This window comes from Saimiri boliviensis, chromosome 2, assembly GCF_048565385.1.
Source record: "Saimiri boliviensis isolate mSaiBol1 chromosome 2, mSaiBol1.pri, whole genome shotgun sequence".
Classification (NCBI taxonomy): domain Eukaryota; kingdom Metazoa; phylum Chordata; class Mammalia; order Primates; family Cebidae; genus Saimiri; species Saimiri boliviensis.
The window spans coordinates 185678735-185702901 of NC_133450.1; the positions used below are offsets into that span (position 1 = coordinate 185678735).

Here is a 24167-nt window from a genome sequence, read left to right on the forward strand (position 1 = left end):
TCCTGCCTCAGCCTCCCAAGTAGCTGGGATTACAGGCATGCGCCACCATGCCCAGCTAATTTTGTATTTTTAGTAGAAATAGGGGTTTTTTGATCTGCCTGCCTTGGCCTCCCAAAGTGCTGGGATTACAGGCATGAGTCACTGTGCCCGGCTCCTTTTTATGTTTTGCTTTGTTTTGCCTGTTAGCTGTGCCCACCTTGTGGTACCAAAAAAAAAAGTGAAATAAAAAAGTTAAACAGGATCATTTCCGCTTACATTTACAGTTCATTTCATTTCTGCAAAATGTTTTCCCATCTGCTATCACTGCCCCTGTCCTCACAGCAGCCCTGGGAGAAAGGCAGAGCCAAAATTATCATCTCCACTTCGTGTATGGGTGATCTGAGGCCCAGTTAAGAAAAGTGGCTTTACCGAGGTCCCAGAGTTGGTTGCTGGAAACACTGGCAAAGGAATCCAGGCTCCAGCCCCCTTCTCTGCCTCATGACATCTTCCAGTTGCTTTTTTCTCTCTTTCTCTTTCTCTCTGCCTTGGACTCTCTCTCTTTCTACTTCAACTTTCCTCTCCTTGCTTGAACCCTCAGATTGGAGTCAGCTTTGCAAGCTATCCAAACTTTTTGTCACTCTGGAAACCCACCAGCCCCATGGCCACATCCCCATTTCACCATGAGCTCAGCATCTCTACCTAGAGCAAGCCCTTTCCGGATGCCAGTGTGCAGAGATCAACTCTGGCTTCTTTATCTTGCCCCACGTAAGATAAGATAAGGGAAGTAGCACTATAAATAGGCCCCCATCCTTCCCCAGGCCCAGCCCAGGCCCCGGCCAGTTCAGGCTACATCATCCCAGGATCAGCATGGCCGTCTACCAGTGGGTAGTCACTCTGACCTTGGCTGCCCTCCTTGTTGTGGATAGGGGTGAGTGGGAAGAACCTGGATTCTCTGACTTCATGTTGGTAGGTGATCTGGGGGTGAGAGCAGAGGCAGGGCATGGAGCACCCTGTGAGTCTTCAGCTTTTGGCATGCACCTTCATTCTGCATATGCACCCTCCATTGTTGCGGGGAAGCTCTGGCCTGGGAGAAAAGAAACTTGGGTTCAAATCCTGACTCTGGCCCAGAATTGCCAAAGTCCCCTACCCTCTTGGGGCCTCAGTTTCTCCAGCTGTACAGGAGGAGATGGTTCCAGTTCAAGCTGCACTGAGCAACTAATGGGCTGGAGGTTGTGGGGGCAAAGGGAGCAGGTGGGTCCCAGCTCTCAGGAGAGACTGACAAGTATGCTGGTTGCAGGGGGTAGGTGCTAAAAGAGATCTGGCTGAGGTCTTCTGAGCTCCCGATCCCTCTGAAAGGTTGTGGTCTGTGACTTGGGAAACCATGTGAGCATGAGAGCCCTTTCCCAGGCCTGGACACATAGACCTGGGGCTCTCAAAGTGCTGGGAATTACAGGCACAAGCCACCACACTGGCCTATTTTGTTATTTTTCATTATTTTATTTTATTTTATTTTTTTAAGGCTAGTCAAGTGAAGCAGTGGGAGTTGAGAAGGAATAAAGAAATCTGTAACTGGTTGTGATCAATTAGTTGTAAACACCACTGCACTCGGACCAGCTGTATTTTTAATTTTTATTTATTTTTTGAGACAGTTTCTAGCTCTGTCACCCAGGCTGGAATGCAGTGGCACTATCTAGGCTCACTGCACCCTCTGCTTCCTGGGTTCAAGTGATTCTCCTGCCTCTGCCTCCCGAGTAGCTGGGATTACAGGTGTGTGCCATCACGCCCAGCTAATTTTTTGTATTTTTAATAGAGACGGGTTTCACAATGTTGGTCAGGCTGGTCTCGAATTCCTGACTTTAAGTGATCCACCTGCCTTGGCCTTCTCCTAAAGTGCTGGGATTACAGGCATGAGCCATGGTGCCTGGCCCCTAGATGACCTTTAAAGTGCAACTCTCCTTTTATAAGATGATGTTTTTACTTTAGGACAGGAAGTCATCATTAAATATTTGCTCTACCTGCCTAAGCAATGGAAAGATAGCTGCCACCTGCCTCAGAGGCATCCCTGGGACTGTGCAGTTTCCTAAGGAGAAACGGAAGGATTTAAAGCTGAGTCAAGGATCACTGGTGGCCTCAAGCTGGTCTTGGCCACAGATCTGGGACTTCTCTGGGTCTGTAGAGGTAACTGGCTGACTGGTGTCCTCAAAGAAACTGTTCTTTTTTTAATTAATTTTTTTTTTTTTTTTTTTTTTTGTAGAGCTGAGATCTTGCTATATTGCCCAGGCTGGTTTCTTCTGTCATCCAGGTTGGAGTGCAATGGTGCAATCTAGGCTTGCTGCAGTCTCCACCTCCTGGGTTCCAGTGATTCTCCTGCCTCAGCCTCCCAAGTGGCTGGGATTACAGGAGTGCGCCACCATGCCCAGCTAATTTTTGTATTTTTGGTAGAGATGGGGTTTTACTATGTTGGTCAGGTTGGTCTTGAATTCCTGACCTCAGGTGATCCACTCACCTTGGCCTCCCAGAGTGCTGGGATTACAGGTGTGAGCCACCCCACCTGGCCCTAATTGTTAAATTATTTTGTAGAGACGGGGTCTTGCTGTGTTGCCCAGGTTGGTCTCAAACTCCTGGCTTTCAAGTGATCCTCCTGCCTCAGCCTCCCAAAGTGCTTTTTTTTCCATCACAGATTAGTCGGCCTGGTCTAGGATTTCACATAAATTGAATCATAGGGTATGTAATCTTTTGTGTCTGTTTTTTTTTTTTTTTTTGAGACAGAGTCTTGTTCTGTTGCCAGGAGCCAGGCTGGAGTGCAGTGGCACAATCTCAGCTCACTGCAACCTCTGCCTCCCAGGTTCAAGCAATTATCTTGCCTCAGCCTCCTGAGTAGCTGGGACTACAGGCGCATGCCACCATGCCCAGCTAATTTTTGTATTTTTAGTAGAGACGGGGTTTCACTATGTTGGCCAGGATGGTCTTGATCTCTTGACCTCGTGATCCACCCACCTCAGCCTCCCAAAGTGCTGGGATTACAGGCGTGAGCCACTGCGCCTGGTGTGTCTGGTTTCTTTTGCTCAGCAAACTATTTTTGAGATTCAGCAATGTTATTGCATGTATCAGCTGCTTGCTTTTATTGTCGAGGAGTACCCCATTGTATTTATTTATCCATTCTCTTGCTGAAGGATATCTGGATCACTTTCAGTCGGGGCAATGTGACATGGAAGGGTTTTAAGCAGTTCAGTGACAAGTCTAGGTTTGCATTTTGATACCCCAATGTCAGGCTTAAACAGCATATCAGAGGTGACTTAGTCTAAGTTTGTTTCCCTCTCTGTGGAAATATCTTGTAATAGCATCTCCAGGAATAGATAAAATCACATTGTCTTGCACACCTCCAGTGATGGGAAACTTGCTGGTTCTGGAGAAAGTCTCTTTCACTGTGGCATAGCTCCCACTGAGAGAAAATTCTGCTTCATATAGAACCCAAACCTGCTTCCCTGCAGCCTCCTCACAGAGATGGGCTCTGCCCTGTGAGGTTGAAGAGTCCATCTCTCTCTCAGCCCCAGGATAGCACTTCAGAGACTTCAGGGAGCATCTCGGCCTTCTCTAAGTTACGTATATGCCCTTCCTCCCACTTGTGCCATTAGACACGGCTCCAGTTCCCTCATCTATCCATCACACTTGTCAGTCACACCAGTTTGCTCATGTCCTATAAGCAGTTCAGCCAGACCTTGAGGGGCACACTGGTGCATGTAGAGTCAGGCTCTGGAGTGCAGCAGACCCATGTGCAAATCCTAGCTCTGCCTTAACAAACTGCATTGCTTCACCTCTTTGAGCCTCTTTTGTAGTTGCTTAAACCGACCTCTGCCCCAGGAAACAGACTCTGAGATATGCATACAGTTTACTGGGGAGTTCACTGAGTTCATGGGAGTAATATCCATGAAGGATAAGGGAGGTTGACTTTGATGCAGTGTAACAGAAGCTTCAGATGAGCCTACAGGCCACTTTGGTCAAGGGGATCAGGTGGCCTTTGTAACCACATCAACCCGACATGGGCTATGGGCTGTTCCTGGGTAGAGGAAGCAACCTTGGCAAGGCAGCTCTATTCTCTGAAGGTAATTCCTAGAAGGGATTTGCAGTGAGTGGTCAATATTCCTGGCAGCTGGGGAAATGAGTAAATAAGTGCCTCAGTCTTGAGGGAGGGCTTTTGGTGGCAGAACACAGCATCCATTACTACCTCCTTTCTTCCCTCTGCTACACAGCTGTAGTAGAGAGGTGGAGAGTACTTAGAATTCCAGGTTGGATAGCTGCTGGGCCATGCTCCCTGCAGAAGCAGTCCTCAGATCCCTAGACCTGGGGTCCAGAGCTAGCATCATCTAATTCTTGCTTCTTTGTGTTTCAGAAGTGCCAGTGTCCGCAGGAAAGCTCTTTTTCTCAAGAATGGTAAGGCAGCTGCGTGCTGTTCTCGCTTTCCCTCTGCCGAGAGGAGCCCTCTCATCCATGCTGAGGAACCCGTTATTCTTCTCCATGATCCTGCTCAGACACTTTTAATGGCTTCAACGTAGCCTCCTGGCCCGTATATTCCTCAGATTAGCCTCCAAGGCTGAATAGGCCCAGCCCCCTCACCCAAGTCCCAAGATAGGCCTCAAAGCCCTTGTGATCCCCCCACCTAGTCTCCAAGGCCCCTTCCATCAGTGACATCTCCCCATGTAGGCTTAGCAGGACAGAGTGTGCTCTCTGCTCTGTATAGTGCAGATGGGCAAGCAACAGAGGGGACCCTGGCACACTGAATGCACTTGTGGAGTGTGCCAGCCTCCCCCCACCACATTCCATCTGATTGTCTAAACACCAAGTTACCCCTGAATCTGATTCCACCTTGGCCCTTGGTCTGATGTCCCCAGTGACCAGAAGGCAGTGGTGCTGATATCCTTGAGACCTTTGAGATTACCCCTTCACATAGGGGAATAAGGAGGCTCAGAGTCACCTTCCCATCTGGAGCCTCAGCATCCACCCCATCAGTCCTTCAGAATCTAGCCCCACTTATTCAGTGCCAAAGAGCCAAATACTTTACATATGTTATTTTGATTAGCCTACATGAGAGGAACACTACTGTTTTTCGGGCCTTCATGGCTACCTTTCTCACCCTATCCCTGTCTCAGGCTCTAATGCCAGTCCTAACCAAGTTCTGACCTTGACCTCAGGCTTGATCTAAAACCTTTTCAGACAGCCTCAATTAAGCCCCAAGCTCTGCCCCATTTCTCCAGCCTTCCCATCCTGTGTAGCCTTTCTGACATGGGCCTGATAGATCATGCAGGCCAGGGACAGTGCAGGAGCCCCTAGGGAGAGATGGGCCTCCTGGGAATGATGGGTGGTTCTGTGTCCTGGGGTCTTCAATGGAACTAGCAATAGAAGTTCTGGTTAGAGTCTTTGAGGAGGGTGTGAACTATCCCCAGCTGCTAGAGGACACAAACTCACTCCACACACATTAACACAGGCATACGCTTGAATGCCTGCACACCTCGGCTCCAGAGACACAGGTACACATATGTACGCACCAAAAAAAAAAAAAAAAAAAGACACATATGTACACACCAGGCATAGGCATGTACGTGGTCATGCACACATACATATAAGCAAACACACCAAGGGGCCCCGAGTGGTTGTTTTCATCTTCACTGGACCCACACTGGGGCTTTCTTGACTCTGATACCTCCCCGGGGCCTCTCTGGCTCCAAGCAGAACCCCTGTATCCCTCCCCACTGCCTCTGAATCCCTGAGTCCTCTCCCTCCCTTCTTCTCTTTCACAGCCCATCTGTGAACACATGGTAGAGTCGCCAACCTGTTCCCAGACATCCAACCTGGTCTGCGGCACTGATGGGGTCACATATACAAATGAATGCCAGCTCTGCTTGGCCCGGATGTAAGTCTGCCCCATAACCCCTGCTTTATTGGGTGGACCCCCATCTCTGGTGCACAGTCTGAAAGGAGTAAGACTTGACCTGCTTCTTCCTTATACATGCTTGACCTAAGAAGAGTCCTCTAACACATGCCCTTAATAGAATGAGCACCAGATTAATTCAAAGAAGGCACATGGTTCCAGGCAGAAAGCTAGAAGCTGGTGGTGAGTAAGGAGTAGGGGCTGAAACCCTTTTCCTTGTTCTGCCCTGACCATGTGACCTCATTTGTTCTTTCATTTCTCTAGCCAGCAATTATTTTTTGAGCACTTACTATGTGCTAGGCACTGGGGCTAGAATAGAGCATAACTTAGACAGCACCAATGGCCTCCTGAACATACAATTGATGTAAAGGGGAAGCCAGGCTGATGGTCAGCCAATCATAATATATATATATATATATATATATATATATATATATATATATATGTCTTTGAGATGAACTCTCGCTGTCACCCAGGCTGGAGTGCAGTGGCACGATCTCGGCTGATTCCAACTTCCACCTCCCGGGTTCAGGTGAATCTCCTACCTCAGCCTCCCGAGTAGCTGGGATTACAGGCACCTACCACCATGCCTGGCTAATTTTTTTTGTATTTTTAGTAGACATGGGTTTTTATCATGTTGGCCAGGCTGGTCTCGAACTCCCAATCTCAAGTGATCTGCCCGCCTCACCCTCCTGAAGCACTGAGATTACAGGCAGAAGCCACCGCAACTGGCCTGCAGCACAAAATTCTAAGGGATCAGCGGGGCACATAGGGAAGAGGCAAGAGCAGGGAAGACTGCCTGGAGGAGGAGACTCCTGAACTCAACCCTGAGAAATAAGTAGAAATTAGCTAGGAAAAAGTAGCAAGGGAAGATAATTCTAAGTAGATGAGTTTAAAAATGTCTACAAGGAAAAGAAAGTTTACATTTGAGGAAACAAGAAGTTGGACTTGTTGGAGTGTAAAGTTTAAGGGAGAATGGGGGATAGATAAGAAGTGAGGCCAGAGAGATAAGCAGGGCTAGAACATGACCTCCCTACATCAGATCACCTATTGGCTCTTAGTTTCTTCATCAATAAAACCCATCTTCTGGCTGGGCACGGTGGTTCTCACCTGTAATCCCAGCTCTGAGGGAGGAAGAGGCGGGAGGATAGCTTGAATTCAGGAGTTCGAGGCCTGCTGGGCAATATAGTGAGACCCCATTCTACACACACACACACACACACACACACACACACACACACACAAAACATAAAACTCATCTTTCTATGATCCTGAGAGCTAAATGAGACCATGATAGTGAAGAAAGTCCTTGGAAGCTGCAAAGCTCTGCACAGATGTGACAGTTTGTATTTGAGGAAATATAAGGAACAGCAGGATGTTGTCCTGGCTTAGAGAAAGACCACACTAATTAAAGACTCATGGTTAGAAGGTACATTGGGAGTAGAATCGACAAGCTTGGATGTGACTGGATGTAAAGGGTGAGGAGAAGGAGGCGACATACTGATTTCTAATTTGTGGGCTTGAGTGGCCAGCGGTTCCATGTGCTGAATGGGTGGTTTGGGGGTTTGTACCAGATCTGTTGGGGGCAATGATGTTTGTGGACAGTTGAGCCTCTAGGACATCCCAGTGGATAGGGACAACTGCATGAACAGGCAGGACAGAGGTCCAAGCTGGAGACAGATTTGGCAGCCGTCAGGGTGTGCAAAAGAGAAAAGCTGTAGAAGGATGTGCCCATGGACCTTGGGATCTTCCCTACATCTGTATACTGCATATGTGAGCACCACTCAGCAGGATATCTGGATGGACTATGCTAGGTCCCTTAACGGTACATTACAGCTCCTGAGAAGCTGGCCTCATACCTGTCTTCTTTGATCCCAGAAAAACCAAACAGGACATCCAGATCACGAAAGATGGCAAATGCTGATCCTACAGGAGCACCTCAAGCCCCGAAGTTTCAGGCTGGAGAACAGTGGTGGGCATGGAGAGGATACTATGTGAAATAAAAGATCCAGCCCAACTCTGTGAACTGGTCAGTGCCTCTGGGGACACTGGTTGCAGAGGGGATAGGAGGTGAATTTTGCATCGTTCTCTCTACTCTGAATTTGATGTCCACCTTTTCTCTATCCCTCTGGTACTCCTCAACCCTATCACATGTCCCCTCAGAGGTCCCAGTTATCTTCTGCCTGCCTGAAAGGCCAGTCGCTGACCCCAGGATGCTGCCTAGTATTCCAGTCTGCCCCAGACTGGACTGTTATTCAGGCCAAAAACCTAGGTGAGATCTGTATTCTCTGCCACTGCCAGGGTGCACGGCCCAGCCTCAGAAAGCCTCTGTAAAATCAGGTGCAGTGGCTCACACCTGTAATCCCAGCACTTTGGGAGGCTGAGGGTGGCAGGATCGCTTGAGGCCAGCCTGGCAACACAACAAGACTGTCTTTACAATTTTTTTTTTAATTAGCCAGGCATGGTGGCATGCACCTATACTCCCAGCTACTCAGGAGGATCACTTGAGCCTGGGAAGTGGAGGCTGCAGTGAGCCATGATCACACCACTGTACTCTGAATGACAGAGTGAAACCCTGTCTCAAAAAAAAGGTTTGTGAGAGTCACCCTATGCCCCCCATGGCTTCCTCCTGGGCTATACCAGCACTCCAAGGCAGGCACACACATACACGTGACACACAGCAATGGCTGATATTCAGGCAGTGTACACAGTACAGCTGAACTGCTTAACATTGAACTAGGTTTTTCCACAATTGAAAACAGGTGGTGCCCCAAGGCCTTTGAGTGCCCCCCTCCCCACTGTACCCCAGCCATCCAGATTGTTCCCTGGAAACAACTGGGTCTCTCGGTGTCTAGGGTCTGGGATTAATTCCTGGAACTGCAGGATGATTTCCAGATGCTGCTCTGCTCTTTTGGTCAACACCCGCTCTGACTGGTTGTCAAATATTCTGACATTAGACACAGCCCCAGGCACGTCCTGCACACATGCACTCACACAATGTCCCACAGGGACACACAGCATTCAGAACTGTCACCATAGACAGAGACCCCCTCCTGTGGTATATGTTGAATAGGCAGAGCCTCTTGATAACGGTGGCAGGAGAAAGGAGTATGGAGAAAGGCCTGGGCAGGTGAGAGCAGTTTTACAGACTCCGATTCCTGCTGTAGGGTGGGCAGAAAGTGCACAGGAAGGCACGAAGCTACCTTCCCTGGACCACTGGAATAGAAACACTGGACAGGAATTGCTGATAGACTTGCAGGTGGCAGGACTGGGAGGCCATCTATGAATAAGGCCTTCCACTGGGACTGATAAACTTGTTTCATACCTGCTTATGAATGATGTAAGATAAAGTTTGGCTGTGACAGCCAGAAAACCCAAAATAACAGTGACACAGACAGAATGCAGTTTCTCCCACACATTGACCTATGTAGTATGACAAATCCATGCTCCTCTATTTTGTTACTTTGCCTTCCTCAACAGTTTCTACCTCAGGCCCAAGACAGCTGCTCCAACAACAGTCATCACATCTGTATTCCAGGCCACAGAGAGAAAGGGCATGCCACCTGCCTCTGAAGACATTTCCCATAAGATGTACACACTCTGTATATACCCCATTAGATAAAATGTAGTTTCATGGCCTTCTGAGCAGGGAGACTGAGAAATAGTCTATCTGGTTGGCCATGCATTGAAGTAAAAATCAGTTCACTTTTTTAGGAGGAGAAAGTGGATATTGGTGATATCTAAAAGTTTCTGCCCTGAGTAGGACACCCCTCTTATACCCAAGTGGAATTGCCCAGCCAAACACCTCATCAGTGACTCTTTCTTCCCAGACTTCCACTCACCACCTGAGAAATCAGAGATTAAGCATGAACAATGTGCCAGGCATCACCTGGAAGGAACACCTAATTCACCACTTACAGATGTGGACTCTGTGGTCCCATCTCTGGGAACTACCCCAAAACATTAAGTGTTGGCTCCTAAAGGCCATATCTATGGCATGTGACCCTGCTGCCCTGGCCATCACTGATTAGACAAAAGATTTCTCCCCAGGATCTTTCAAATCAGAAATAAGAAAACAGAGGCAGTTCCCCTCTGGCATTGGAGGTGTAGGATGAACACCACAGGGGTTGTTAGCAGTCACACTTTCTGCTTTGTGGAAGGAGCAGGAATGAGAAGATGACACAGGCATGCAGAGGCAGAGTGATTACAGGCAGTGTTTGAGTTCCTGAAGCCCAGCTATCCTTAACATTCCCGAAGTTACATGGGATGACTTGGTATGATGACCATCAAGTTTCTATTTTGCCCAGTCTCTTTGAAATTAGGTTTCTGGTACTTTCAACAAAGGTACTGACTACTATGTGAGGGAGTCTCAGAAGAGGTAACCTTAAGTTGTGCCTTGAAGGATTAAGTAGAAACCATTAACTAAATGGACAATGTAGAGGCCAGGAACGGGTGGGCTCATGCCTGTAATCCCAACACTTTGGCAGGCCGAGACAGATTGCTTGAGCTCAGGAGTTTGAGACCAGCCTGGCCAATGTGGTGAGACCCTGTCTCTACCAAAAACACAAAAAAATTAGCCAGGCATGGTGGCATGCACCTGTGGTCCCAGCTACTTGGGAGGCTGAGGTGGGAGGATCACTTGAACTCCGGAGGCAGAGGTTGAAGTGAACAGAGATCATGCCACTGCACTCTAGCCTGGGTGAGAGAGCAAGACTCCATCTCAAAGAAAAACAAAACAAAACAATGTGAGAGAATCCTTCCAGCTGTGAGGCTGAAGGATTAGTTTGTGGGAGCACACTTTCCCATCTGTTCTCCCAGCAGTAGGACTTACCATGTCCCAGGCAAGTGGGCAACTGAGACGGAGTGCTCTCTCCCCTTCTCATGGGAGAAGGGTTTCACAGGCAGAAACCCCTTGGATGAGCAGGTCTGTGTGGGTGCAGCCTGTGCAATCACCCAGCACATCTGCCCAGCAGGCTATGCCTTAGGGCTTCTTTTCTCAACTCTTAACAGAATAAAGGCTGTTAAGACTGTAAATTCCAATGCCGACAGAGATTTAGAGGCCAAAAGCAGCTACGGAAATTTCATTATTGATGTGTGCATTCAACATTCATTCGTTCTCCAAATATTTATTGAGGTCTTACTATATACAAGACAATATGCTTGAAATAACACTATTACCATGAAGCTCCTTCACCCAAGGAACTGATAGTCTGGTGTTAAAGGCAAAGATTAACCAAATCATCCCACAAGTAAACTATCATGGACTATGTAAATGTTGTGAAAGAAACATATGGGAAGCCATGAGAGGATCCCACCTGGGGGCCTGATAGGGTCTCAAGACAACAGGCGAGTGTTCTCCATGGAAGAGACAAGTGCTTCTGAAGAATGAATAAGTCACCTATACAAGGGTTGGGGTTGGAAAAAGGAAGGTGAGGAGTTGTCCAAGCAGAGGTAGCAGCAGGTGCAAAGACAGTCAGGCAGGTGAGGGCACAGTGCATCTGAGGACCTGAAAGAAGAGTGGCTGACAATGGAGAACAAACAAATGAGGGGCTTGAGATGAGATGGGAGAAGGCATAGGGTAAGGACTTCCGCCTTTATAGTAAGAGAAGTGGTGAGCCATTGGAGGGTTCTAAGCAGGGGACTGACATGGTAAGATTTGCACTTTATGATCACTCGGGCTGCTCTGCCGAAAATGAACTAGAAAGGGCCAGAGGGGAAGTGGGAGCTAAAGGGAGAGGAAGAGAGGACAAAATCAGAGAAGGGGACTGTGCAACCCTGTGTTGGTTGAGAGGCAGTACAGTAGAGGTGAAAAGCACTGGTTCTGAAACCAAACCGCCCAGCTTCGTGTCTTGGCTTTGCCGCTTACTCTACAACCTTGAGTTAATGACCTAAGTTCTCTCGGTTTCCTCATCTCTAAAATGGGGATATCTGTTTACTTCTGAAGTTATGTGAGAATTAAATGACTGATAGATATGAAAAACTTAGAATAGTGTTCTGCATACAGTAACTTCTCATTAAATGGCCCACACCATACAGCTATCCCACAAAAATAGATTAGTGAACTGCTATGATTAAAGTTGGGGGTGTGGTGGGCTGGGACCTGAGCCTTGTCCGCAAGTCTACCTCTACCACCTTGTCTGAGGTCTTATCCACACAGTCCTAAATTCCTGGGACTTCAACGACTCCCTCTCTGTCAAATGATGTTGGTCTCAGAGTGGCCTTTTAGAAGTCTGTCTCCTGGGCACTGTGCTAAAGAATAGGGTGACAGCAACTGATCATTTCAGGCAGAGTTCTAGCACACAGGGCTACTCTCAAATGTTATTAAGCATAAATTATGATTATAGCCATGAAAGGCTTTTCCTCATTGATCAAAACAAACAACAAACAAAACGCTCTTCTACTTGACAATGAGCATATAAACAGTGGGTTTTTTTTTTTCCTTTTTATTTATTTAAATGTTGCCCAGACTAGACCCAAACTCCTGGGCTCAAGTGATCCTCTAGCCTCAGCCTCCCAAATAGCTGGGACTATAGGAAGAGGCCACTGCACCCGACTCAATCTTTTTTATTTTTTTTGAGACAGAATCTTGCTCTGTTACCTAGACTGGAGTGTAGTGGCACAATTTTGGCTCGTAGCCACCTCCACCTCCCAGATTCAAACAATTCTTGTGCCTCAGCATCTCCAGTAACTGAGATTATAGGTACATGCCACTAAGCCGAACTAATTTTTTTTTTTTTTTTTTTTAGCAGAATGGGGTTTTGCCCTGTTGCCAGGCTGGTGTCAAACTCCTGGCCTCAAGTGATCTTCCCACCTCAGCCTCCCAAAATGCTAGGATTACAAGCATGAGCCACTATGCCAGGCCTCAAACAATTTTTTAAATAACAATTATGGGGTGGAGGTGGGGGGCAATCTGCAAAATGGATAGAACAGCCTTGAAGGAAATACAGAACTCAGAAGTATATGATTAACAAAAATGCCTTTGAAGGAAGCACATGTCACTCCTGAGTTTATGGTTGGCTACACCACTTGCCTGCTTTACTCATCCTGGCACCTTCTCTTTGCCCTTCCTAAGTCGTGGCTCTGGCCTGGTTTCAAGCACTGGTTTCTAACCTTCTGAAGACTTGCTTGGGGACAAGGAACACAGGCTCCTTCCCAGGAATGGACCCCTGAGATCTCATAGCCTGTGGCTAGCTGGGGTCACTGGGAGGTACAGACAAAGTCTATAAACCAACAGCCCAGCCAGATGTTCTGGAATTAGGTCACAATGAGGGACATGTGGTCTACTTATGTGCCAAACACCTCTTCTATGCTGTTCCCAACATTCCTGACTAGGTGCAACCTCCTTGTGATTCTGGTTTTACAGCTATGGGACTATGTGATCACAAGAGCAAAGCAGCCCTCATGTATCTGAAGACTGGGGCAGCCTACAAACCTGAAAATAGCCCAAGACAAATTAGAGCTCTCACCAGCCCAAAGAAAGCACCCAAAAGTTCAAACAGCTGGGAAAATGTGGGCAGGGGTGGCCCTCTCCAGAAAAGGTGGATTGCTAGACAGCACAACCACAGAGATCAGAAGGAGAAAACAGACAGGAGCTTTACTTAAAATCACAAAGACCATATTTTTCATTGAGAACCGGTGTGGGAGTAGGAAAACTGACAATGGGCCAGTTGCCCCTGGCAGCCCTGAAGAAATCAGGTAAATTCTGCTCCAGAGACAGCAGAGCTGGTGGTGCCATTCTTCAGGACAACACAGCCTCTTTCTGTCATACCTCACTCGGCCAGGGCAAAGTTTGTAGACTGTAGCCGCTCGGTCTCCTGGCAGATGTTCTGCTCCACTGTGTCACACTCGGCTAGGAATGCCTAGAAAATACACACGGGGCAGTGAGGGCCCATCTAGGGATAGCCAACCACTGCCCGCACAAGGCTCTTTGCCTAAACATTCTGGGGAACCCACGACTGAGACCCAAAACAGACTGTGCATGAATGGAGATGGGCAACTGGCCTGGGTTCCAAGGTAAGGGGAGGGAGAAAGCATAGGACCAGGGTCTCTGACCACGCTCTAGGCCAGCAATCCCCTAAAAGGTGGGAAAGGCCACAAAAGCTTTGCCTCAAGGCCACTGCACAATTGCAGGGGGCACTGTATGCATGAATACTGCCTCCTGGAATTGTGTAATGTGTCAGCCCTGTCTGCTCTCCAGTGAGTTCCCTCCCTAAATAGTTTAAATTCAAATATAATTACAGGGACATAGGGGGCTCTCCTCTGATGTTTGGGGTTCTTGCTGATAAATGAACAATAACCAAAACAAGCCCATACCACACACCATGCTTCTACACTACTCGACTTTGAACAGATAAACACACATACCAACATATTAACATATTACACTTTGTCATGTGCTGTTACGCAACTTACCTGAACCTTTTTTACCAAGCCTTTCCTTTTCAATCTACTGTCTTTGAAATTTTCTGGCAGGATCTATGGAAGGGTAAGTTGACACATAAATAATCCTCAGTGAAAATGACATGAGAACACATAAGAAACACCCACAGTACACAAAACAGGTCACAGGTCACCAATGTAAATGAGATGTGCATTTTCAAGAACCCTTTCCCTGGGTCTGTATCCCATATGGCCCTTCCATGGCTCTTGTCCCTATAAAAGCTCCCTCTGTTCTCAACGTCTGGGCCATAGGAATGAATCTGTAACACGGACTTTGTTCTTCTATTGTTTCCTATGTATGGAGCCAGACCATGGGCTCACTGTGACAGGAAAAGTGCCTGCTGCTGCTGCTTTACAACTCTGGCCAACAGAAGCACACAGCACAGGTCACCTTCAAGAACGAAGCATCAGGCTAATATCATTACTATTATCTGCAAAAGAGAGCCTGAGTTAATGGTTTTCAACAGCCTGACGAGATCTGGGTCTGGCTGAATCCTCTATAAGTAAGTAGTCCTGCAGAATGATCAGTCACATGAGGAGCAGAGAAAGTGAAGTCCTCTGTTACTTTGACCACAAGATTGTGGACTACTTGGGTCCCAGCTTCATGTTGATTACAGATGCTATTGGCAAACATAAGTATAAATGATAAAAGTCCTATGCTGGAGGGCTGTGAGTGCCTAGAAAGCAGGAACTGTCTTATTATTGTGCATTCACCCAGGACCTAGCAATATGATTGGCACACAATAGTAGATACTTAAAATTCTCAAGTGATCGGTTTGCTTAGGCAATAGGAGAGTAAATTACTGAAAGAGTGAAAGTGACTGAAATAAAGTCAAAGAAAACTAGTTCTTCTCAGCTGAATATTTACTTACCAGTGTGTCAATCTCCTCTAAGATCTTCATAAATTGTTCTATTGTGGCTTTTACTTTCCTATCAAGTTTGCAGAGAGCTTCAGCTTGCAAATCCTTGGGCAGAAAACCCTGTGGGGGAATAATGCATTATTGCAAGGGTTCTTTGAGGCTGACAGAAAATTCCACACCACAATACTAATGAAGCAACCACACTGAGTCTAACACAGCCCTGGCAGGCCAGGTCACATGTCAGATCCACAACTTCATCTCTTGGAAATATTACAAAGGCTGGCCCTGGGGCCAGTCTAAGAATTCTATTGGGTTGTAGTCTGCTCTACCTCACATGACGCACTGTGGCTGCATGCCTCCTGAGGCTTGGCTCCAGTGAAGCCCTCAGTCACAAGTGTATACCTGCACACAAGAGGCAGATGTTAAAAGCACAGGCTTAGGGTCTTCAAAGCCTAGGCATGAATCCTGACTGCCATTGACTAACAAGTGTTCCTGACCAAATTACTTAAGACTATTCATGCCTCAGTACTCTCATTTTTAAAATGAAGATTATAATACCCACACCCGAGAGGGTTACTTCAAGGCAAAGGGAATATATGTTCCTGACCAAATTACTTAAGACTATTCATGCCTCAGTACTCTCATTTTTAAAATGAAGATTATAATACCCACACCCGAGAGGGTTACTTCAAGGCAAAGGGAATATATGTTCCTGACCAAATTACTTAAGACTATTCATGCCTCAGTACTCTCATTTTTAAAATGAAGATTATAATACCCACACCCGAGAGGGTTACTTCAAGGCAAAGGGAATATATGTACACGTGTTCACAGACACATGCTAATGAATGGCAGCAGTGCTTATTTTTATTAAATTGTCTAATGGTTCATTCATACAGCTTGGCCTAATGACCAGTTAGTTGGTGATAAGAGTTGGATAGCTGGGATTTCTGAGGATGTTTATCATGGCCAAGAGCTACAGATATAGATTTCATAACATGTAACAAGAGCTTTAAACATCACCCAGCAATTCCAACTCAAAGACTTTATTCTACCAAAAAATCAAAAAGTCAAAAAAGCAAGGATAGTCAAAGAAGCATTACACAAAATACTAAAAATAATATTACATGATGAATAATACAGAATTGGCTAGGTAAATGACACACTTATATACGATGAAATGCAAGCTTTGAAAAGTACTATCACAGGAAAATGTTTAATTTTTTTTCTTTTAGTAGTAGATGAGAAAATGTTTAATTTTTTATCCAATAAAAGAATAATTTACAAAGCATACATAATGTATCAAAAAATTTTTTTTGTTTGTTTTTTTGCTTCCCACCCTCCTTCTGGCCAAATTTTTTTTTTTTTTTTGGAGAGGAAGTCTTGCTCTGTCACCTAGGCAGGAGTGCAGCGGCACAATCTTGACTCACTGCAACCTCCGCCTCCCAGGTTCAAGTGATTCTTCTGCCTCAGCCTCCCGAATAGCTGGGATCACAGGCGCCTGCCACCATGCCCAGCTAATTTTTGTATTTTTAGTAGAGATGGGGTTTCGCCACATTGGCCAGGCTAATCTTGAACTCCTGACCTTGGGTAATCCACCAGCCTCAGCCTCCCAAAGTGCTGGGATAACAGGTGTGAGCCACTGCACCCAGCCTATACCAAATATTTTTTTAAGACGAAAAATACATTTCAGGCTTTGGTAATGTCATCTCTGAGTTAGGCCCTCATGGGTAATTTTTATTTTCCGTATTAGTGCCTACACATGTACTTAAAACTTTTGTACAGTCAGCATGTATTCTGTAATTAAAACACAAACATATAGGCCAGGAGTGGTGGCTCACTCCTATAATCCCAGCATTTTGGGAGGCTGAGGCAGGCAGATCACTTGAGCTCAGGAGTTTGAGACCAGCCTGGCCAACATGGTAAAACCCCATCTCTATTAAAAATGCAAAATAATTAGATGGGTGTGGTGGCAGGTGGAGCCTGTAATCCTAGCTACTTAGGAGGCACAGGTTGCCAGTGAGCTGCTGAGATTGCACCACTGCACTCCAGCCTGGGTGACAGAGTGAGACTCTGTCTATAAATAAATAAATAAATAAATAAATGCCAAAACACAAACACACACCAATTAATGTTACAAAATGAGAGAAAAAAAGAAATACGTGGTCTTGAGCTAGTCCTAATCTGCGCTGGGTTTTAGTACCCCATCTCTAATATAAAGAATTGAATAGGATGACTCTCCCAACCCCATTATCATGTTCAACTTGGACCTTCTAATAATCAGCAAAACGTTCTTTGCCTTGCCAAACAGACTACAACAGCCCAGACAGGGAGAAGCTACTTGTTCTACTTCAGACAATAAATGATCCTAGCATGCCAGGTGTTCTCCTGTGAGCACAGATGGATGCTGGCTGGGGTTTGGCAATAACTATGACAATAAATGCTTATAAAGCACTTAGTATGTGTCAAACTCAATCTAAATTATTTAATCCTCCCAACAATCCTAAGAGGGAAATGTCACTATTATTCCATTTTCACAGATGAGGGACCTGAGACAAAGATAAACTTGTTCACGGTAAGAGAAAGGGTGGATCCAGGATCTGAACCTAGGGAGTCTGACGGCAGAGCCTGTCCCCATAACTACAAGGTATATCTAGGAAGCTCTGACAGAAGGCAGAAAGTCAAGGTCCATGAAGAGAGTTACCTGCTGAATTCCAGTAAGTTCTTTATTCAACTCTTCCAGCTGGTCAGCTATCTTCTCCACAGACTTCTCCCAGTGTTTCAGCTTCTTTAGTTCAGCTTCTTCCTCTGGACTGTTCTAAAATGTTTAAGTAGAAAATAAAGTCAACAGTCAACAAGGACAGGTGAGACTCGGTAGGCAGATTATTTGAGGTCAGGAATTTGAGACCAACTTGGCCAACATGGTGAAACACCATCTCCACTAAAAAATACAAAAATTAGCCAGGTGTGGTGGCATGCACCTGTAGTCCCAGCTACTTGGGAGGCAGAAGCAGGAGAATGGCTTGAACCTGGGAGGTGGAAGTTGTAGTGAGCCAAGATCATGCACCTCCACTCCAGCCTGGGCGATAGAGCAAGATTGTCTCAAAAAAAAAAAAAAAAAAAAGAAAGAAAGAAAAAAAAGAAAAGAAAAAGAAAAAGCAATCAACAAGAATACTAGCCTCTGTCAGGAAAAATATCTGACCACAACTGCATGAAACCACTCACCTATAAAGAATGGTTTAAACTCTGTTGCTTCATGGAAAGCAAGTCAAAGGGTTATACATCAAGTTTTCCATCTACAAAGACTCCAGACTAGACAGAAGGTGTTAGGTAAACATTCTGGTGAGGGCCCTGGCAGCTTGGGTGCTGAGAATGGAGACAATCCAAATGCCAGATTTAGTCTCAGTCCTAGACTGATCAACAACCAGGACTGAAGCCTGGAGGGCAAACATTTCAGTGAACACTTGTGAGGAGCCCAGAATGGCAAGACAGGCAGAATTCTACTATTCCTTTAAATGGAATTCCTAAATGGCAGCCTCCAATTGAGCTCTCCTCTTTAATATGATGTTGGTTAACAATGATGAATACTTTTACTGAACACTTCCTATATGCCACACACTATCCTAAGCATATTACCGTATTATTTTTTTTAAGCCTTACCACAACCCTATCAGGGAGGTACTGCTGTTTTACAGATGGTGAAACTGAGGCTTAATGCAGTAAAGTAACATGGTATCACACAGTCCAAAAGAGTTAGAGCAGACTTAAGTTCAGACTTTTTTTTTTTTTGAGATAGAGTCTTACTCTGGTGTCCAGGTTGGAGTGCAGTGGCTATTTACAGGCATGATCATAGCTCACTGCAGCCTCAAAGCCCTGGATTCAAGTGATCCTCCTGTCTCAGACTCCCAAGTTGCTGGACCATAGACATGTGTCATGGTGCCCTCCTTGAGTTCACACTTTGCTCCATACCTTCTGTGTCAGCTCCAAGTAAAAAGTCCTATAGTTTCTTCAAACTTGACCGTTCAGTTCTGCCTATTGCCCATCACCATTCTCCCTGACCCTAAAGCAAGAAATTTAAAATATTTCCCCCTTCTCTTCACGTAAACAATTGGTAGCTAGGTCTAGCAGCTGTCTGTTTAGTTACACTATCCCAAATTATTCATTCCTCATTGTAGCTAAGTCCTGAGTTCTAGCCTCCTGGCAGTTCTAAGTCTGGATTAGATTTTCTTTGTTTTCACTTTACTTATCTCTGCCTTCTCTCTACTCAGCTACCTCACTCAAAATAAGGGAACTTCATATGCTCAATAATTCTGCTGTGTCACAATGTGCCAGCCCTCTCTCATCACCTTAAGGGTTGCTGACGTCATCTGTAACCAACTGACTCTTGTTTTCCCCTCAGTTCTTTAATCTGAACCTCTCTTTCCAGTCAAAGGTTTTTCTTGTGGGAGATTTTAGATAAAAGGTTGGTTAAAGGGAAAGAGGCTCCTGAACTGTCACAGAGTATTTATTCTTAATATCTACAAGTTTATTTTAACAAAAGGTATCTTGCAAATTCTACTCCAAGTGAATGAGGCCTTTCTCAGGCACCATTTTAACCAGTCCAAGATTCCACCACCAAAACAAAACACATATTAAGGCAGCACAACTGCTCCTAATTCCTAGAGCAAACGGTCTAACCAACAGGAGCAGGAGGGTATGAGAACAAAATTGGTAATCCTATAAAACAAATAAAGGTTGTATTTTACCAATATAGAATCTGGGTCCCAAATTTAGTCTTCTAAACAGAAACATGTATAAAAGACTTTAGTCATTTGATTCTGAAGATTTCTGATGGAAAAAGGAATTTACCTTTTTCCCAATTAACATGACCCGGCAACCATCTTGTATTCCAAGTGCTGACAATGGTGACTCCATTTCCTTCAGAGATTTTCCTAAAAAGAAGAGAAAGGTAGGCCAAGTTGTAACAATTCTACAACACTAAAAATAAATTTCAGCAGGAATACAGGAAACAGACAAGTGTGTTCACTAATGAGAATTGGTATCTTTTTAGAAGATATCTTGACCCAGTAATTTCAGCTCTAGATATTTACCCTAAACAAATAATTGGACATGCACCTGCACAGTAACTACTATACAGTAATATTCAGGGCAACATTTTCATAATAGTGAGAAACTAGAAAGAGCCAAATATTCAGGAACCAGGGGCTGATCAACCATACTACAGAATACTTTGGCCGGGTGCGGTAGCTCACACCTGTAATGCCAGCACTTTGGGAGGCCGAGGTGGGTGGATCACCTGAGGTCAGAAGTTCAAGAACAGCCTAGCCAACATGGCAAAACCCCATCTCTACCAAAAATACAAAAATTAGCCAGGTGTGGTGCCATGCACCTACAGTCCCAGCTACTTGGGAGGCTGAGGACCCCGGAGGTGGAGGTTGCAGTGAGCCAAGATCACACCACTGCACTCCAGCCTGGATGACAGAATAAGACTCCATCTCAAAAAAACAAAAAAGACTTTGTAGGCATTAAAGCTCATTTTTTGCAGGAAACTTCAATGCCATAATGAATGCTGATGACACACTGTTATTATGAGGGGTTTTATCCATGGGAACATTTTCTTCCTCATGCTTTCCTCTATTTTGAAACATTAATTTCTACTGCCAATTCAGAAACAAAATATTTTTTAAAATTAGACAGTAAGTTACACTACGAAATATAAGTAAAAATGCCTCCTATTACTAAATTCTTTATAATGACTGATATCCAATGGGATAAGTCTTTCCCCAGTAGATACCAGAATAATGGATTCTCGGCCAGGCTTGGTGGCTCATGCCTGTAATCCCAGCACTTTGGGAGGCCGAGGTGGGCAGATCACAAGGTCAGGAGTTCAAGACCAGCCTGACCAACATGGTAAAACCCACTCTCTACTAAAAATACGAAAATTAGCTGGGTATGGTGGCACACGCCTGTAATCTCAGCTACTCAGGAGGCTGAGGCAGGAGAATCACTTGAACCTGGGAGGCAGAGGTTGCAGTGAGCTGAAATTGGGCCATTCATTGCACTCCAGCCTGGGTGATGGAGCAAGACTCTATCTCAAAAAAATAAAATAAAATAAACAAATAAAATAATAAATTCTCACGGGAGTGGGAAGACAGAGGACAGGAGTCAGGATGGTGTGGGTCCTGGCAGAAATTAGCATCATCCACTGAGCCTGCCACAACCAGGCCCCTGGTAAGTTTGTTCAAAACTTCCTTTGAGTCAGAACAATGTGAAGCACTGCTAACATAGCAGTATCTCCACCCTCACGGATGCTGTTATTCTAACAGAGAAATCAGCTGTTAAGCAACTAAAAAAATGATTATTTAATAGTAATTTCATAGAACTGATGCAGAAATAGCGGGGAGTACCATGGTAACATATAATAGGGAGATGATCTAACCTAGCCAGGGAAGACTGCCCAGGAGCTTCATCAAAAATGGTGAGATTTCTGTCATCATCCTAAGACTTCAAATCTGATACCTGTCCAGATATTTGAAAGTGTCCAGTACCTAGCAGGTCCTCAATAAATATTTTTTAAAGAACTCAATGAATAAACAAATAAATAAAAATTGTCCCAGTTTGAAAACAGAATGACTATTAGGAAAAGTTAAGCAGATTTAAAACTGTCCTTTGACCATAAGGAAAAGCTGGAAAAGAAATGCCTACCCTTAAATATGAGTTTCTGAAAAGACAGTGGAACCCCTGTGGCCTCTTCAACAACCTGGGCCAGGTCTTGGACAAGTGGTTCACTGCTGCCCTGCTGCGGGGTAACATGAAGGTCGTGCTTCTCATTACCTGGGGAGAAAGAAAAGCAATGAACGAAGATGACACTTTTATTATATTTATTTGCCCAGCCTTCAAGACCCAGCTCATATGCCACCTACTCCACAGAGCCTACTCCCGTGCCACCCAGCTTTCCTCTGGTGATCTCCTCAAGGATTTCTGTTTCTTCTATCATAATAACTAAACAATATGAATGATATCATCTAACATATTAAGCACTTATGCATAAAGGACTGTTTAGACTCATTTCATGCATAATCTAATTTAATCCTCAGAAAAAACCCACGAAGTAGGTCTACCTGTTACTCCTTATTTCACAGATGAGCAAACTGTGACTTCAGGCAAGTTCAGGTCTGCCTATGGAGACCCAACTGTTGGAGTCAAAACTTGACATCAGATCTAGCTGATTTCCAAGCCCACCCTTTTTGTCACAAGCCATCTGCTTCCTGTGGCCTGACTGTGCTGTACCCTGTATTGTATTGGGTCTCATCTCGCTTGCTATCATAGGCAAGTGACTGTTTTTCTCCCACTGGACACTCTTGAGTGCACCCATGACTGGTGCTAAGTAAACGGATAAATAAAAACAAACAGCAGAGCCTTTCTTTCTGGAAGGAGAGATGCCAATTCTTTTCCAGGGATGTGGACAATAAGGAGGAAGCCTGCGTCCAGCACATTACACCAAGCTTTGGTTCCCCCAACAGTTCCATGAGTTCAGCAAAAGCCAGGGTTACCAAATTTACTTCACAGAGGAGAAACAGGATTCTTAGAAAGAAGACATTCATCCATCCCAAGGTCACTCAAAACTGCAGGATCTAGAATCTGGGTCTCCAGATTCCCAGACCCTTGGGTCTCCTCTAGCTGGTTTTGGGGAAACCTCATGGACTCAGCTGTCCGGTGTACTGACTTCATTTGGTTGTGTCAACTCCAACAGCAGGCAGACCCAAAGGGTGTCCAGAATACAAAGCTTGGACCCACAGCCCACTCATGCGGCACACACGGAGAAGGCACTCAGGAGATGAGGAGCACCCCGCCAGGCTCATCACATATCGAGCAGTCGTAGACCACGTGGCCAAATATATGCCTGACACAAAGACCACAATAACTGCTCGGGCACACAAACACAAGCAGACCCACGACGTAAAGCACAGAGAAGTTCGAACACCCAGGATCGCACAAATGGCCAGAGACAAAATGCACCCGCCACATGGAAAAGAGTGCAGACACAAGCCCGGGACAAAAGCCAGTCCCACGGACGCAACCAAGAACCCACGCTGCCGGACAGCAGGACAAACCAAGGACACACGCTTCTGGAGGACACGTGGCCAAACCCACAGACCCCGCCGGGCTTTCAGGGCCAGCACGGAGCCCACCCGACGCCCGACACTCACTATGGGTGACAGTCACGGTGAGCCCAGGTGTCGCCATTTCCTCCCTGGTCACCTCCTCGCTCTGGGTCGCCTTCTCGTCCCTGGTGACCTCCTGGTTCCGACTCATATCTTCGCCCAGGGTCGCCTCCCCACTCTGGGCCGCCTCGCTACCGGTCGCCTCCTCACTCAGGGTCTGCTCCTCGCTCCGGACCGAGCGGCGCCGGGTTTTCTTCTTCATCCGCGGCCTGCGAGCGCCGGCGGCGGCGCCCCTGGTGGGTCGGTCATGCCCGCTGGCTGCACCCCGGACAGATGGACGCCGAGAAGGAGGTGGGCCGTGCTGGGTCGGGGGCTCCGACTGGCGCGACTCCCGACCGGGCCGAGGGGCGCGCAGCCGGAAGCCCAGCCGCTCCCGGTCGCCTCGCGGTCTCCGCGCCCCGCCGCGCGCAGCCAGGCCCACGCTTGTTGAGCGCCCAGCGGTGGTAGCTGAGCGCCGCTTCTTGCAACCCCGCCCGGCTACTTCCCGTCCCCGCCCCGGCCTGCCGGCCCCGCCCCGGCCCCGCCCCCTACCCCGCCCTATTCCGCTATAGTTGCCTCCAGGCCCCACCCACTCAGCTGAGGCCCCGCCTTGCTCCGGTGAAACCCCTCCCACTCCTTCCACCAACGCCCCGCCCCCTGCAGTCTCTCTCCGGGTGCACCGAGATGTTTAGCGTTCTTTCCCGGGAAGACCTGACTGAAAATCCGGAAAAAGGATCGGGAAACTGCTGGAGGCATATT

The 24167-nt window shown here is 46.4% G+C and overlaps 2 protein-coding genes across 3 annotated transcripts; one reads left to right on the forward strand and one right to left on the reverse strand.

Annotated features, from left to right (window-relative positions):
• Positions 1–824: 824 nt before the first annotated feature.
• On the forward strand, positions 825–7983 carry SPINK4 (serine peptidase inhibitor Kazal type 4). Its single transcript, XM_003939740.4, has 4 exons — positions 825–907; positions 4370–4410; positions 5775–5887; positions 7784–7983. Exons 1-4 carry the CDS (start codon positions 847–849, stop codon positions 7827–7829), a joined length of 261 nt encoding a protein of 86 aa, XP_003939789.1. The 5' UTR covers positions 825–846; the 3' UTR covers positions 7830–7983.
• On the reverse strand, positions 906–23933 carry BAG1 (BAG cochaperone 1). Of its 2 annotated transcripts, XM_003939741.4 has the most exons (8): positions 23415–23714; positions 21910–22038; positions 20053–20135; positions 17909–18022; positions 15217–15324; positions 14318–14380; positions 13674–13764; positions 906–1063 (listed from the first exon to the last, which is right to left on the reverse strand). In XM_003939741.4, exons 1-7 carry the CDS (start codon positions 23629–23631, stop codon positions 13675–13677), a joined length of 804 nt encoding a protein of 267 aa, XP_003939790.2. In that variant the 5' UTR covers positions 23632–23714; the 3' UTR covers positions 906–1063; position 13674. The 2 variants fall into 2 exon arrangements, with proteins under 2 accessions (XP_003939790.2, XP_039330698.1); XM_039474764.2 differs by lacking the exon at positions 906–1063 and having other exon boundaries at positions 13474–13764; positions 23415–23933.
• Between the last annotated feature and the right edge of the window lie 234 nt (positions 23934–24167).

Coding starts and splice junctions, on each gene's coding strand:
- SPINK4 (XM_003939740.4), top strand. CDS start 847: ATGGCCGTCTACCAGTGGGTAGTCACTCTGACCTTGGCTGCCCTCCTT. Junction 4,411..5,774: donor AGCTCTTTTTCTCAAGAATG/GTAAGGCAGCTG, acceptor TCTCTTTCACAG/CCCATCTGTGAACACATGGT. Junction 5,888..7,783: donor CAGCTCTGCTTGGCCCGGAT/GTAAGTCTGCCC, acceptor CTTTGATCCCAG/AAAAACCAAACAGGACATCC.
- BAG1 (XM_003939741.4), bottom strand. CDS start 23,631: ATGAAGAAGAAAACCCGGCGCCGCTCGGTCCGGAGCGAGGAGCAGACC. Junction 15,325..17,908: donor AACTTACTGGAATTCAGCAG/GTAACTCTCTTC, acceptor ATTCCCCCACAG/GGTTTTCTGCCCAAGGATTT. Junction 13,765..14,317: donor GCTTGGTAAAAAAGGTTCAG/GTAAGTTGCGTA, acceptor TGTATTTTCTAG/GCATTCCTAGCCGAGTGTGA.